At 41.8% G+C, this 16,709-nt stretch overlaps 1 protein-coding gene across 3 annotated transcripts in view; it reads left to right on the forward strand.

Annotated features, from left to right (window-relative positions):
• cnksr2a (connector enhancer of kinase suppressor of Ras 2a) overlaps positions 1-16,709 on the forward strand; it is a 90,696-nt gene that overhangs the window by 60,471 nt on the left and 13,516 nt on the right. For 2 of the 3 annotated variants that reach the window (XM_070553390.1, XM_015955489.3), the window contains exons 18-24: positions 16-83; positions 2,249-2,346; positions 2,597-2,812; positions 2,893-3,034; positions 4,640-4,864; positions 6,376-6,563; positions 10,344-10,695. In XM_070553390.1, coding sequence (XP_070409491.1) covers positions 16-83; positions 2,249-2,346; positions 2,597-2,812; positions 2,893-3,034; positions 4,640-4,864; positions 6,376-6,563; positions 10,344-10,550 — 1,144 coding nt within the window. In that variant the 3' untranslated portion in view covers positions 10,551-10,695. Of the gene's footprint in view, positions 1-15; positions 84-2,248; positions 2,347-2,596; positions 2,813-2,892; positions 3,035-4,639; positions 4,865-6,375; positions 6,564-10,343; positions 10,696-16,709 lie in introns of those variants that run through there. The other variant, XM_054751031.2, reaches the window with a different exon arrangement.

The following is a 16,709-nucleotide window of genomic DNA, read 5'->3' on the forward strand; positions in this document are numbered from 1 at the left end:
TTTTCTGTCTTGTAGGTGGTTGAGTCGCCTTAACATGGCGGCGGTGGGGTATGCGGAACGGGAGAGACAGCGCCAGGAACAAGGTCAGAACTCAACATCTGATGTCTGTCAGAACAATAATACTGCTGCTGTTGTGCTTTTTCAACCACAATCATCGATCACCAGAGGACCTGACTGGGGGGGGGGTGGGGGGTGGGGGGGTGGGGGGGAGGGGGGCTCTGAAGGTTTAGTCAAGATAGTACAGCCTGGCCAGGACCGGATGATCATTGCAGGGGCCACTGCACACAATGTGCTTAGGGCCCCCCACCCTACTTTTATTTTGTTAATTTCATATTGAATCAAAATAAATTAATCGCATAAAATAGCTGTCCATATTAATAATTAAAATTAAATTGTATGCATGAAAACAGAATTCAAAACAATTGGGTGTTAAGTTGCTGTGTCGCACCTGACTCATGCTGGAGACGCTATTGTCATCGCCTTTCCACCTCTCAAAGCTCCTGTCTCCTTCCTCCTCTTTCCTCCTCCTGTCTCCTTCCTCTTGTCTTCTGTCTCATTTCTCCACTTGTTTCGTGTCTTCTTCCTACTCTTTGGTTTCTTGTGCTTGTCTCTTTTCTCCTCTTTTCTCCTGTCTTCTTCCTCCTCTTGTTTCCTTGCTTCTTCCTCCTCTTGTCTCCTGTTTCTTTCCTCCTCTTGTCTCTTGTTTCCTTCCTCCTCTCATCTCCTGTCTCTTTCCTCCTCTTGTCTCCTGTTTCCTTCTTCCTCTTGTCTCCTGTCTCCTTTCTCCTCTTTCTGTCTTCTGTCTCATTTATCCCCTTTTCTCCTGTCTTCTTCCTCCTCTTGTCTCCTGTTTCCTTTCTCCTCTTGTCTCCTGTCTCCTTCCTCCTCTTGTCTTCTGTGTCATTTCTCCACTTGTTTTGTGTCTTCTTCCTCGTCTTATTTTCTTGCTCTTGTCTCCTTTCTCTTGTCTCCTGTTTGCTTCCTCCTCTTGTCTCCTGTCTCCTTCCTCCTCTTGTCTCCTGTTTCCTTCCTCCTCTTGTCTCCTGTCTCCTTCCTCTTCTTTCTGCCTCCTGTCTCCTTCCTCCTCTTTCTGCCGCCTGTCTTCTTCCTCCTTTTGTCTTCTGTCTCATTTCTCCTGTCCTCTTCCTCCTCTTGATTCCTTGCTCCTTCCTCCTCTTGTCTCCTGTTTCCTTTCTCCTCTTGTCTCCTTCCTCTTGTCTTCTGTCTCATTTCTCCACTTGTTTTGTGTCTTCTTTCTCCTCTTATTTCCTTGCTCTTGTCTCCTCTCTCCTCTTGTCTCCTGTCTCCTTCCTCCTCTTGTCTTCTGTGTCATTTCTCCACTTGTTTTGTGTCTTCTTCCTCGTCTTATTTTCTTGCTCTTGTCTCCTTTCTCTTGTCTCCTGTTTCCTTCCTCCTCTTGTCTCCTGTTTCCTTCCTCCTCTTGTCTCCTGTCTCCTTCCTCCTCTTGTCCCCTGTTTCCTTCCTCCCCTTGTCTCCTGTCTCCTTCCTCCTCTTGTCTCCTGCCTGGCTAGCTATCCTATATATGTGTATATATAGTCTAGCCACAACTTGTTGATGGCTCTCATTTGTGGGGCAGGATCTATGGTTGTCTTTCGAACTGTCACTGCATGCTATTGGGTAATGAACAACATGACACACTCTATGGATGTCAGTCAGCAGTGTAGTCTGCCATTCACCATCAAAGACGATATTACATCCTCCTTCTAAATAAACTTAAGTACCCCTAGCTGCTCTCAAAGAAAAGTCCAAGTCTCAATAGTCCAAAGTTGATGCCAAAGCTGTTTCTAACGCGCCATTGCCATCTTAGTTTTGCTCAGTCGCAGAAACATCCCGCCCACCAAACATATAGAGCGCTGTGATTAGCCAGTTCGTACAGTAACCAGGGCTCCGATGGAGCATGGCTAGACCGACATGCAGAGCAAAGTCCTTTAGCTTCGGCAACTGACTGGTTAGATTCTAGGCTAACAATAGTGTTCATATGTCTGCAGATAGTGATGAATTAATAATACATCAGAAAATCTGCCAGTGCATTCTGATATGTTGGAAAAAATATTTCTAGATAGACAGAAGGATGGATGGATGGATGGATGGATGGATGGATGGATGGATGGATGGATGGATGGATGGAAAATGGATGGTGGCTGGTCAAATACCAAAGAAGTTTACGAATATTGATGAACCTGTTGAAAATGAAAGGTGTGCTCCTGATCGTGTGTGTTTCCCTCAGATTACTGGAGTGAGAGTGAACATGAGGACGACACCACCTCCAGCCCCAAACAGGACAGTCCTCCACCTCCATATGACACATATCCACGACCTCCATCTGTGAGTCAACACACACACACACACCGGTTCTCTGGGAGAAAGTGTTTAAAGATAAAACCCACAGTCAGTTTTCCTCTGTGGTTCATTTGAAAAATGTTATTAAAAAATCAAGCTTTAGGAGATCCGTGAAGACGCAAAATGACTGGAGTTACTTTTGGCTTTAATTGAAACATGAAAACTATTTCAAGTTTATTTATTCCTGTTTATTTTTAATGTTCACCCCATTGCTACTTTCCTCCCTCTCTGTCAGATGAGTGCCTACTTGGAGGGCCGGACTCGACTGTCCTCTACAGAGACATCTCGCTCTCGCTCTTCCCAGGAGGATTTCCTATGTAGTGAACCCCCGGCGGCGGCTGCAGAACCGCAGTACCATCCAGGCCCTCTGGGGGCAGGCGCCACACACAGTGGGAGGAAACCCCTGGGCAGCAGCAGCAGTGATGTGCAGTACAGATGTGATCCTGTGGAGGTAAAAGGGTTACCATACGAATTAAAACGTCAAAAGTAAAAATAAGAAAAGCAAATATGATGCTTTTCTACATTTTGTAGTACCGTTCCAGTCCTGCAGGGGGTAGCAGTGAGACAGGATCTCCAGGTCGCTCTTCATCCTCTCAGAGACGCTCTTGGCAGGACCTGATTGAGACGCCGCTGACTGAAGCTGGACTACACTACCTGCAAACTGGACCTCTTGGTAATCCATCAGTTTGTTTGGTTGTTTATAAGTGTGCTATGTAAATAAAGTTGTGATTTGATATAATTTGATCAATTAAACCACAACATTTCATCTCAAGTGGTTCATCTTTAGCAATTTTTTTTTTACTATCTCCTTACCCTGGGATACGGCTCTTCATTTAGGACTTCTGATTATAAATTAGGATTAAATAATCTCCACACAAAAGAAACTTCCATTCATGAGCTGGAGAGATCAACTCAACAGTCAACTTTCTGTTACAGTTATTAGCTTCATGTCTCTTTGTTCCCCTCAAAATAACCACACCCTTTTTAATTAAAAAAAAAACTGTCTAAAAATAAATCTACTGCATTTGCAAACAGTTTCCTCTTTCCAAGTTTCCCTGAAGCTTGTATGAAGGGTTAGTCCAGTTTAGATTTGGAATTCTGGATTAGAAATTAGGGAAATCAGCTCCTATAATCAGTGCAATCTAATTATCAGCCCAATGGTCTGCCAACCAGTCTTCCAGAGCTGCAGCCCAGTCAGTTTTGTGGTTTGAAAAAGTTGTGTTGGCAGCAGTCTCTTTGTCTAGGCATGGTATAGTTCACAGTGTATACTGCCCGAGAAAAAATGTATCAGAAAGCAGCTCAGATGGGTCTAAAAGTACACTACAAAGAGAGGTTCTCCCTTAGAGACAGGGTGATAAGCTTGCTCGTCCGGGAAGGGCTCGGAGTAGATCCGCTGCTCCTCCACATCGAGAGGAGTCAGTTGAGGTGGCTTGGGCATCTGGTTAGGTTGCCTCCTGGACGCCTCCCTGGTGAGGTTTTCCGGGCATGTCCAACCAGGAGAAGACCTAAAGGAAGACCGAAGACACGTTGGAGACACTGTTTCACGGCTGGCCAGGGAACAGGTTGGGATTCCCCAGGAGGAGCTGGCCTGAGTGGCTGGGAAGAGGGAAGTCTGGACCTCTCTGCTTAGGCTGCTGCCCCGGTGACCTGACCCCGGATAAGTGGACAATAAGGGATGGATGGATGGATGGATGGATGGATGGAGAGAGAAACACTCTCTTTCATTCACACATGGCTCCTCTTCTCTTCTGGAACTGATGCCCAACTACTGGAGAAATGTCATTCTGCAATTTCTGTTCATGCAAGACAAACTGTTATTTTCGTCTTTAGTTCCTTTGGCATGATCTGCCGGTCTCAGTTTCAGTATGTGTTTGTTTTATGTCCATCAGCTTTATTTTTCACTCTGCACCTTCTTCTCTAATCAGCCCAGCTGAGCCATGCCGTCTCACCTGGGCGCTGCACTATTTGAGCTCTCCTCAGTCTCTGCCTCCCTGCCAGGATATCACCAGCCTTGTTCCAGTAGACATCCAGCGCTTTTGGATTGCATATTTACCTGTGGAGTCTTTTCTTTGATTGCTCACCTGTTTATCTCGAATAATCGTTGAAATTTAGTTTCCTAAAATATTTAGTTGTTGTTGAACGAAAATCTGGCATTTCTCTCTCAGGTATATATCAGTGGAACATACACATTCAAGGGTGTTCTTTAAGGTAGCCGAGTCAAGCTGTTCTGAAAATTCAAGTCAAAAGTGCCCCCCTTGTCTTTCATTCTCTCTCACAGAGGACGCCGTCTTTGCCGAGCCAGGCCCGGGAGGTGGTTCGATGATGGCCGGAGCCGTTTACACTCTCCCTCCACAGAGGAACGTCCCGTTGCCAGTGGCGATGCAGAGGCTGATTCCTATGGCAACCCAGGGAGGGAAACCCCGCAGCTTCACGCTACCCCGAGTCAGCAACCTACACACACTCCTCGCTCCGCCGATGAGAGAAGAGCAGCAAACACACAACGGTGAGTTCAGTTAAATTCAAGATGCTGCGTCTTTGCTCTGCATGGACGCCTTCTGTTCTGGAATTAATGTGAATTAATGATATCGTACTAAATAAATAATGAAATAAACAGCTTCGCCACTCAAGCAGCTGCATGTGGAAAGATCCAGCTTCACAGCAAGTTTGAAAAACTAAATAACTCCCCTCAAATAAAAAAAGAAGAGCTGCCAATAGATCTTTATATAATTGAAGGTGTTATTTAACCTGGTGTACAAACCAGAGGAGCTGCTTGTCAGGTTGAGCGTTTGAAGTGTTTTGAAGAGCTTCCCTCAGCTCCTCTGTGGATCCAGACGTTCCCAGACGTGTCTGTTTATGTAATCCCAGCTCAACGGAGACATCTATCGTTCCTAAGTGAAAACAGCTCATGGTAGCTCTCTTTTTTTATGTAATATTTGTGTAAAACCAGCCTAAAATCACCAAATAAATGATGTGGTTTTTTGCTAGCTGTTTTAACTCATTTGTTTAGTTTTTTGGGTATTAAAATGTTTACAGAGCAACATTTAAAGTGTGTTATTGTGATTTTAGCCTCTGATAATCTACAAGCATCAGTCATTTAAAAAGGTTTTTAGACTAATTTTACCGTTCGCACATTCTCAGACTCGGTCGGACGTGCTGTGGGATCTGACACCTTTCATAAACCGAAACGAAAATCCATGGGATCATTTTGACGCACCTGCACACACTTTCCTCCAAATGTATCTGTTGCAAAAACTCCTCCAAGGTGATTCAAAGGAACAAACTGTACTCAATCTATTGATCCATTCTTTGCCCATGCACAAGTAGTGCTCCTTTTCCACAGCTCTCACCTCTCACACCCATTACAACGCCTTTTATGTGGAGGCAAGTGTTAAATCTGCCTGAAAGTTCCCAAATAATCCTCTTGAATTTACAAAAACAACGTTTCTTCTCCAACTAAAGTGAAATTGGTCTCATTATCACGTTTGTGAGTCCAACAACAGACACAGCAGAGAGGCAAAGTGTGTCTCGCGTTGAGTGACAAGCGCATGAAACCAAAAATAATTTTAAGGTGAAGTCGATGACGCAACTGGATGTGCCAGTTGCACAAAGAGCTGGTGGGCAGACGCGAATCCATTTAAGTCATTGTCGGTACCTATTATCACGCACCGCAGCCGTGCGCCGCTCTAATGAGGCTAATGAGACGGTGGTGCTCTGGTTGCCAAGGTGAAGCCAGAGGCAAGAAGAAAGTGTCAGACTAAAATAGTAAATAATCGTTTTTTTGTAATCAGGTGATGTATGCAAGATGTGTCAGAAGATGGAGTAACTGATAAATATGGATGTGGGGAAGGAAATAAAAGTGTCAGGGAGGATAAAATGTCCCTGAGGCTGTCAGAGAGGAGAGATGAGGGGTTTGTCTGCAGGTGGAGGTGCTGAGGTCTGCTACTGGCCTCTAGTGGAGGAACTGAGATTCAACATTTCTGACTGAGGATGTTGGCCTTCTGTTTCCCGGTGCAGCCGGCAGCGAAGGTGCATCTCTTGGTGACCTGTTTCGAGCCTGCGAGCAGGGCGGAGTCTGTCCTTTAGGACGGGGGTCGGAGGTCAGAGATCAAGCGGAGTTCAGGCAGTCGTTCCTCCGACGGGCCGAGGACCCTCAGCTCAACGATCGCCTGCACCACCTTCGCATACTAACCTCTACGCTGAAGGTGGGACACAAAACATACAGTTTACCAACATTTTCTTAAAAATCTTAGTTACTAAAGTTTTTACACTGGAGGCGAGTGTGCACAGGGACAGATTTAGCAGTTGCACATTAATAAAGTACCTTCACGATGAGGTGTTGCATCCTTCTGCCATCAGTATAGATGTTTATTCATCTGAATTTTTCATTGACTATAAAATTAAGTTTTCCTGGATTCTGCACTCTAAAAAATAAAACGTTAGATTTAATTAAAGGTGTTCAATACATTTTAGATATTACTATCATTAAGCATTAATAATGTTTGAAATTGATCAAATCAAATGTAACATTATTAATTACACCCCTAGAATGAACAATTGTAAGTATATTGAAAATAAAACTATGAATTAAATTTAAAACCCCTACGTTTCGTTTCTTAGAGTGTGTTGGAGTTCATTTGTTCACTTTAAGTTCTCCTACTGTCCTAATGGGTGTGACCCCGCGAGGAAAGTTGACCGTTGAGCAGGATTGATGGTTTATCCCTTGAGGTCTACGTGGCAGGGGTGAGGAGTGAGCACCACCTCACCCCTGCCACGTGGACCCAAGGGATAAACCGTCAATCCTGCTCAACGGTCAACTTTCCTCGCGGGGTCACCCATTAGGACAGTGGGAGGGTTAAAGTATTTTCATCTCTGCTGTATTATTCCATTATTCAAAACCACCTAAACGCTTTTGTTAAAATACTCACTGGGGGTTATTAATGAAACATTTGATGCATTCTCCTAAAACGATTACAGAATGTATGACGTAAAATATAAGAGGCAGTTTTATAAATGGCATTTTTCCTTTCAGCTCGCCTGAAGGCTGCAGTGCCACTTAATGACCGACCTCAGCTCAGCCCAGATTTGTTTTCAGACACGTTGCAATAATAAAGTAAAAACTGCAAAAAGCTCCGAAGCACCAAGAGTTTTTCTCTCGACTCTTCCGAGAAGGTGCTTATGGAGAAAAGACCTTGTTTTGACTTAAATAAGGGTTTTTATGAACTCTGGGGGATTTTTCAAATTCTCTAGTGAGTTCAAGGCTGACAACATAAATCTAGAAATTTTTATGAAGTCACATAGCACACCTAACCAAAAATGTAAGGTTTTTATGCAGCTTGTTAACAAATAATAAACCATTTTTTTAAAGTAAGCCTTTAATGGTGTGGAACACTGAAGAAGCATTTTTAATATTATTTCTGATTCTAATGGGTCACTCTAAGGTTTTCATGCAGACTTAACATGAAAATAGTCTCCTACACCTATCTCCTGCATTAGCTTCTGATGTCACACTGTCACTTAAAAATGGACTCGCTCATCTTGACTCACGCCGGGGAAGGCTGTTGTTGGTTTAGCGGCCAGGAAACGGCAAATAACATCTCGGCTAGTAAAAGCTAACCGTTAGCATTAGCAACATCACCACACAGCAGGACTCCTCCAGGCCTGTGTTATTTGTGGAGATGAAACATCAACGTTGCAAAGCCAACAGAGTCAGTGGTGGAATCACGTTGCTGTTATCCAATCCCAAGTGAGATGTCCAAACATCAGGAAATAAGACTCCAAATCCTGCCGTCTGAAGCTCAGCTGTGATGCGGCTCACTTCTAGTTCCTGGAAATGGTGCACCAGTGTTTTTTCCCCCCATAGTACGACCTTCATTCCTACTAGGCCTTCAAATGTACTAAATAAATGAGTGTTCCACACATTTAAAGTGTTAAAAATAACTATTCTTTTATACTGATCTTTTAGAAGGCCCTTTAAGCGACGCTAAATAGTTTTTATGTATTTTAATGTGAGAATGAAAAAACACAGCTGGAAACAAATGTAAAGAAGTGAGATTTACTGCTGCCTTTATCATTTTTGTGCACCTCACATTAGAAATAAATTTCCTTTAATTCGATAAAAGTGTATTTACTATTATGTATGACTCGGATGCACATGAACATGCACACATTCTGATAAATGTCTGTCCTTTTTTATCATGTCTCACTGTCTTTCGGGTTTGGTTGGATCTTCATTCGTCCATCTGTGGCTTCATGCTGTCTGAGCAGTGTTGATGCTCCTGGCTGACATCCTGTAATCGGCTCTTTTCCTCTGGCTGTTTTTTGTGTCTTGAGAGTTTGTGTTTGTTGCTTCTTAGCAATAAAGAGGGCACGAGCATTTTGTCGCATATTTCTGCAAATTTACTTGTTTTCTTTCCATGGATCCGTGGCTTTGGACGTTTTATCTGGACAGGCTTGAGTGTTTGCTGTCTGTCTGGTGTCTCTAGAAGGAATATACCAAGCTTTGGGGAGCATTTGTGGTGAAAATATCTTCAGCGATTTCCAATTAGGTGCTGGTTTCTACAAGAGATCAAACTGGCTGTTTGTACAGCATCAGCGTATCTGCAGTGGTTGCTGTGGAAACAACAAATGCATGATTTTTTTTCCCCCTCCGTTTCTTCTTCTGCATAAGATCAAAGCAAAAGGAAACAGTGGAGGGCAAAGATGAAGAGCCTTTCTGTTGTAGCTAATAATTCTCACGACAGGACTGGATCCCCCATATATTTAATCCTAACAGTATATTTTTATATGCATATTTCCTGCCTAAACTCAAAGTAATGAAATACTTTGAAAGCCTTTATAGACATTTTAGAGTTTAAAGTAGTAAAATTATTTCCATGTAACCAAGTGTAAAAATACCCCGACAGATTCCAAAATTTCGTAATCGAGGGGAGTGGAAGTATGAAACAGTAGTGGCTGGTCTGGACCATACTGGTGTGTGTTAACGCTAAACATCACCAATCAGGTTAATGGTCTGGAGTCTGCCATTAGAGAAAAGGATTTTCCTCAAGTAGAAACATTAAGGACAATCTCCTAAGGAGTGGACAATCCAGCATGTTCTCCCTGAGGTCAAAGGTTAATATTTACAGATGACCCAAGAGCCCAATTTACGATTTCACAGGCGTCTTGTCAGCCACGACATCATATACGTAGACGCAGCATGGAGTGGGGCTGCTTATTGGAGCTTGTGTAGTAGTGAGCCGCCATCTTGGATGGGTGCACAATTGCCCCAACTAAAAAACACACTTTATTATGATTTTTAACAAAATCAGACATATGGTAGTGCGTGATAATTTAAATATAAAGTCCTAACAAGTAGGCTAGAGAAGTCAATAGTAGGCCCACGTGATCTGTTTTCAATAGTGTTCCAGTTGTTGCAACTCCAGTTGGGTTTGGAGAGTAGCGAACCCCACACAATATGGTGCTGCTACGCTCTCCAGCGCCCAATGGTGCGTCTACGACACTATGCTGTCAGCTGGTTACAGGTCCTGACAGGACAATAGGAAGAAGAAAGTTTGGTGCGGTTTCAAGAGGAAGAATCTTCTGTTTAAAAACAACATGGCGGCTAAGCTGAGCTTTGTGAAGTTGCATCTGAATAAATTACAAAACTTTTGGAGTTTGGACAGATGAGACCAAAGAAGAGCTGTTTACCCAAACTACACAGTGGCTCATTCGGAATCAAACATAACCAGTTGTCAGCACGGTGGTGGAGGGCTGATGGTTTGGGCTCCGTGCAGTCATGGAGTCTACCATGAACTCCTCTGTTTTTTTTTTGACAACGTGGTAGAATCTGTTGCTAAAATTTAAATCAAAGAATTCCACAGGAAGTACCAAACTCCCCAAATCTAAGTGTATCCCGTCACGCATGTGTCTTCCTTTCCGTTTGTCTACGTCTCGTGATGCCAAGTTTCCTAAAAGTGACCTCCCCTCCTATGTTTCTGTCGTAGGACAGGGAGGGGGAGCTAGCGTTGATTGACAGGCTGCTGGCCAATCCCCAGCTGTCATCGGCAGAGTTCCAGGAGTGGAAGAGAGCCTATCAGGACCTGTTCACTCAGGAGCAAAACTCCACCCCCGAATCTGAACCGGCTGAACCCGGGCCGCCCCTCACCCCCTCGCTGACTCACACACACTCCTACATCGAGACTCACGTGTGACACACGCATAATTTGTTTTAAATGGTCCAGTTCTGACTGATGCTGGTTTTCGGTGAAAGCGTCGCCACGTGGCATCGGGTAGACATGGGGCGAGACAAGCTCACCACAGCAGCTGCCTGAGAAGCTCCTCATGCCGCATCAGTCTGAAAGCTGATTGGTTGAGCCACTCCAGCTGACTCCAGGCCAGATGGTGTGCTGATAATCAAGTTTTACGTGTTAGCTTTTGTGCTCTGTACCAGGAAGCGTCGCACAAAGAAGCCACCATTGTTTTTGTGGACAGTTTTTATTCATCTACTGAGTGGGAATGTTAATGATCCGTCCTGCTTGTTGTGCCATGTTTCTACTGAGTGCACAGTGTCTCATAGACAGCCCAATAGCCAGCTTTGTATTCTATAAAGACTTATACTTGATAATAATAATAATATTTACCGTACTGTGCGTGTTACAGCAGACGACAATGAGCAAATGTCTTTTTTTAAACGGTATTCTTACGTTCTATCTAGATTTAGAAGCTTTTGTTTGTGCCGACTCAGTAGAATAATGTAAGGTGCTGGGCGGGACCTGCAGCATGCACCTTCCTTCTTGAACCGGAGCCATTTAAGGGAAAAATCCACCCTAAAACACAACCTGTCCTCATTTAGAGGCACGTCAAAATCCCACCACTTTAGGGCTTTAAAACGCAGTATGCAAGTGAAATGTTGCACTTTGAATGATTCAGCAGGATTATACAAATCAGATTATTCATGCTTGAAATTAGAGCTGGTTTTGACAAACTTATAAAGCAAGAACAGATATTTAAATGCTCAATTGCACATTGCTTATGTAAAGTCATATTTTAGGATTTAATTATAAGTTTAGTTGAAGTTGTGTCTCACTAAACCAGCGACAGGTCAGATTGATTGGTTGTTCTGGCAATAAGTTTCTGAATTAAGGCTGACCTAAAAAGTCCAGTGATTTTGCAGTGTAGTAGCCCCTCTCTTTGGAGGAGGGGCTTATGGGCAGAGCTGGAGCACAGCAGAGAGGGAGGGGGATGAATCAGGGAGTTTTTTTTAACTCGGAGGATAGAAAAAAGGAGCAGCCTTAGAAATGTTCCTTGAGGAAAATACGAGATGTAAAACAAACCATAAACAAACATGTTATTGATCCTTTTTCCAACTACAGAAGTAAAGAAAGTACTAATGAATTAGATGTTTTTTCCCCCATGGCTTATGTCCAAAAAGCACCAAAGTCCTTATTGAAAATAAATAAATAAATCAGTAATGTTGTATTTAATACACAGTAATAGAAACAAATTCAGTAAAAAAAAAAAAAAAAAAAAAAAAAAACGAAGCTGCTTTCTGGAGTCTTCCTCTGTCAGAAATTATGTATGATTTGTCAGAAATCCGTAAAAGTGATTATCTCATCATGTACTGTGATATAATGTAAGCAATATGTCACGATGGTCGACTGGGTACGGGAGTTGAGCTTGGTAAAGATGTTTGATATCTGGATTATTCGGTAGAGAACTCTGATCAGGGGTTTCAATGAAACGATGACTGAGTGAAGAGCCGGTGCGGCGTCTTCCATATATAGGCTTGGGTGTGACTGGGAGAATGCCGGGAGTTCCCGCGAGCAGCATGCTGGGAGATGTGGTCCAAGATGGAGAGGTGGGAGAGGCCGGTCTGGGGGCTTGGGTTCTGACACAATACATCAATTTTTTTTATTTATTTTTTATTTTTTGTTAAGCACTCCCCCTGCCCCGCAGAGCTCCGTGCAATAGGAAACTGAGCGCAGACCAGAACTAACCAATAGCGTTAGACTACCGCTTACATGCTTCACATTTAAGGACGTACCTCGGCTGATGCAAAGTTGATGAACTTTTCACGGACAAGAAAGTCTCCAAACTATAAATATATGGAAACACATGACATGAGAATAATACACATAAAACATGTTTTAGCTGTTTGTCGGCTACAGAACTACATTTATAAACAGAAACGTGAAGTCGCCATCTTAAAAAAACAGAGGAACAGCGTTTTTGTGTGTTACGCTTGTTAGCCACTAGATGGTGCCATTGGATAAGAGAAATACTCCGGAAAGAAGCTTTAAATACATGTGGAAAAGATATTTACTAAAGCTAATATTTATTATTTTTATTATGAACTATTTATTATTATTATTATTATTATTATTATTATTATTATTATTATACAAATGATACTACTACTAATAATAATATGTCATGGAATTTAAAGTATTTTTATAATTTATTTATACAGGGAGTGCAGAATTATTAGGCAAATGAGTATTTTGTCCACATCATCCTCTTCATGCAAGTTGTCTTACTCCAAGCTGTTTAGGCTCGAAAGCCTACTACCAATTAAGCATATTAGGTGATGTGCATCTCTGTAATGAGAAGGGGTGTGGTCTAATGACATCAACACCCTGTATCAGGTGTGCATAATTATTAGGCAACTTCCTTTCCTTTGGCTAAATGGGTCAAAAGAAGGACTTGACAGGCTCAGAAAGGTCAAAAATAGTGAGATATCTTGCAGAGGGATGCAGCAGTCTTAAAATTGCAAAGCTTCTGAAGCGTGATCATCGAACAATCAAGCGTTTCATTCAAAATAGTCAACAGGGTCGCAAGAAGCGTGTGGACAAACCAAGGTGCAAAATAACTGCCCATGAACTGAGAAACGTCAAGCGTGCAGCTGCCAAGATGCCACTTGCCACCAGTTTGGCCGTATTTCAGAGCTGCAACATCACTGGAGTGCCCAAAAGCACAAGGTGTGCAATACTCAGAGACATGGCCAAGGGAAGAAAGGCTGAAAGACGACCACCACTGAACAAGACACACAAGCTGAAACGTCAAGACTGGGCCAAGAAATATCTCAAGACTGATTTTTCTAAGGTTATATGGACTGATGAAATGAGAGCGAGTCTTGATGGGCCAGACGGATGGGCCCGTGGCTGGACTGGTAAAGGGCAGAGAGCTCCAGTTTGACTCAGACCCCCAGCAAGGTGGATGTGGAGTACTGGTTTGGGCTGGTATCATCAAAGATGAGCTTGTGGGGCCTTTTCGGGTTGAGGATGGAGTCGAGCTCCACTCCCAGTCCTACCGCCAGTTTCTCGAAGACACCTTCTTCAAGCAGTGGTACAGGAAGAAGTCTGCATCCTTCAAGAAAAACATGATTTTCATGCAGGACAATGCTCCATCACACGCGTCCAAGTACTCCACAGCGTGGCTGGCAAGAAAGGGTATAAAAGAAGAAAAACTAATGACATGGCCTCCTTGTTCACCTGATCTGAACCCCACTGAGAACCTGTGGTCCATCATCAAGTGTCAGATTTACAAGGAGGGAAAACGGTACACCTCTCTGAACAGTGTCTGGGAGGCTGTGGTTGCTGCTGCACGCAATGTTGATGGTGAACAGATCAAAACACTGACAGAATCCATGGATGGCAGGCTTTTGAGTGTCCATGCAAAGAAAGGTGGCTATGTTGATCGCTGATTTGTTTTTGTATTGTTTTTGAATGTCAGAAATGTATATTTGTGAATGTGGAGATGTTATATTGGTTTCACTGGTAAAAATAAATAATTGAAATGGGTATATATTTGTTTTTTGTCAAGTTGCCTAATAATTATGCACAATAATAGTCACCTGCACACACAGATATCCCCCTAAAAAAGCTAAAACTAAAAACAAACTAAAAACTATTTCCAAAAACATTCAGCTTTGATATTAATGAGTTTTTTGGGTTCATTGAGAACATGGTTGTTGTTCAATAATAAAATGATTTCTCAAAAATACAACTTGCCTAGTAATTCTGCACTCCCTGTACAAGAATGTATTTAATTTACTGTGAAATTACTTGAAATGAAACAAAAATTACTAAATGATTTTGTCTTATAACAAGAAAAAGAAAAATGTATTTATTAGCAAAAACTCAGGGTCAAATTTATTTTAGGATTGTTTAGGATATTATGATAAAATCAATTATTTTATGAGAGTTGTAGAAAACAGATTAACCCTCAGAGACCCACGGTTGTAAAATTACAACATCAGATTTAAGTCTACAAAAATAAACCTTCCCCATTTTTTTTCTTTTTAAAACCACATTTACATTGCTAATAGGTCCTATTGTTCAGTTCTGCAACACTATTGGCTGTTAAAATGTGTAAATTGGCCCGTTTATCTGGCCTCCTAGAACAACATGTGAAAGGTTAAAAAAAGATTTTGCAGTTGCTTTCTAAATTTGGGTCTCTGGGGGTTAAATTAAAAAAAATTGAAACCTATTAACTAAATATTACACCTGTTGGCAGGTGTTACTTTAATATAATTTGGTCAATTTTGAAGCTTTAAGCAGCTGGAGGTAAACCTACAGCAGGGGGCGCTACAAACCAAACCCTACTGAATGTTTAACAGTAGGCTATGTAATGGCTCTGAATCTGTAAAAGTGACTAATGACGGCTATGGTGAGTCATAATTAAATATTAATCAGGGAGGTGCAAATACAGATGAATTCCTGAAAAAAAAAGATTACGTAAAAGTTAACCTTTTTACGGTTTAACCTAAAATAAACACTTGGTTTTAGTAATCTGGTCACTTCTGCAATTTAGAAAAATATTTAGTTATTCTTACATATTTAAATATGAGAAAACTTCATATCATATGCACGAGACTTTAAAGAAAAGTCATTCATAAAAATGTCAGATTTTCTGCAGCAATCAACAGTCGAAGCTTTTAACTGAATCGTCAGGTTTGCCTGAAAATAATTTAACATTTCAGGGGTTTTCTTTTTGCCTTATGAAGCTTATGGGACACGTTCATCTGCTCATGCTTGATTCATTTTTCCTTAGTTTTTATTTACTGATTTCTTTCACCAACCTTTTCCTCATCTTTATACCAGAGACCCCATATATTTCGGCACATTTATTACTTAGAGAAAAATGTCTAATTGAAAGTAAATGTTTATAAGAGAAAGGCTTACGTATATTTTATAGATTTTACAAAGTAATAACCTTATAGAACACTAATGTAATAGTTATCTAATGAAGTGGTGAAAAAGTATCCACGGGTGGATTTTTCCTTCCTTCTCCTTCCTGCATGTGACATGGTGCACATGAGGGATATTTACATTCACCTGAATCTGTTTTAAATACTAGTTTATTTCTAAGCTGTTGCCAAAATGTGTAAAAATAAAACTACAAAACTGCACAAAAACCATGAAAGCAATCAAACATGTTCATAAAAATGCACTGAAACAGTCAGTTTGATGCTCTTTTATCGCCACTGCCTGTGGTCGGTCGTAGGAGCATGTTCCTGTTGTAGATAAACCACCACTGGCTTCCTGTTTAGTGTTTGAAACCTCTAGATCCTGTAGATCTCGACTTGTGGATGTCCTGGATGATGATGATGATGAAGAGCTCTAACTCCATCAGGGTCTTATTATTTTTAGGTGGCCTGTCATTGTGTAAAGATTTTTTAATGCTAAATCTATAAATGAATGGATATTTTGTGATTGTACTTTGTGTTCTGTTGGCAGATCAATAAAGGTTTGGTCATTTGGAGGGAGGTTGTTTTGTGGTTTATTATGTAAAGGACAATGAAAATCATGTATAAAGGTAAGTTTAGCTTCGTGGTTTTAAATACTGACTAAAATCAACAGCTTTTAGAAGTTGAATCATCAGCGATTAGGGTGCTTTTGGGGGTTGTTTTAGTTTCTAAGTTTGTTTCCATCATGAACATCTTTCTGAACAGCCTCAGTTTGTAGAAACAGATCATCTCTGACCAGACTGATAAATCAGCGAGTCTTTTCAAAGAGGAGGTGCAGCGGCTCTAATCTTGGTTCCTCGTTGATAAAGTTATTCTACTTTTAATAGTCAGGATCCATAACCTCAGATTTAGAGATAAGTGTTGCATGGTACCTAATCCCTAACCCTTGCCATCCCATAAACTGCTGTTCCAACAGAAAAGCTGTTGCTGAGCTAAAGCCTAGTTTATACTCATCCATCAGCTCGGGTGAAGACTTGTGCACATGCATTGATGGCGATGTTTTCCTCTTACACTCGGGTAATGTTGCATAGCAATTCCTCGCCAGGACAACAGAGGGTGTCGCACCGCCACTGCAGTCACCCTTAGGTGGACAATAGTATTTGGTAGTATAGTATTTGTATTT

Source organism: Nothobranchius furzeri, chromosome 7, assembly GCF_043380555.1.
Source record: "Nothobranchius furzeri strain GRZ-AD chromosome 7, NfurGRZ-RIMD1, whole genome shotgun sequence".
NCBI lineage: Eukaryota > Metazoa > Chordata > Actinopteri > Cyprinodontiformes > Nothobranchiidae > Nothobranchius > Nothobranchius furzeri.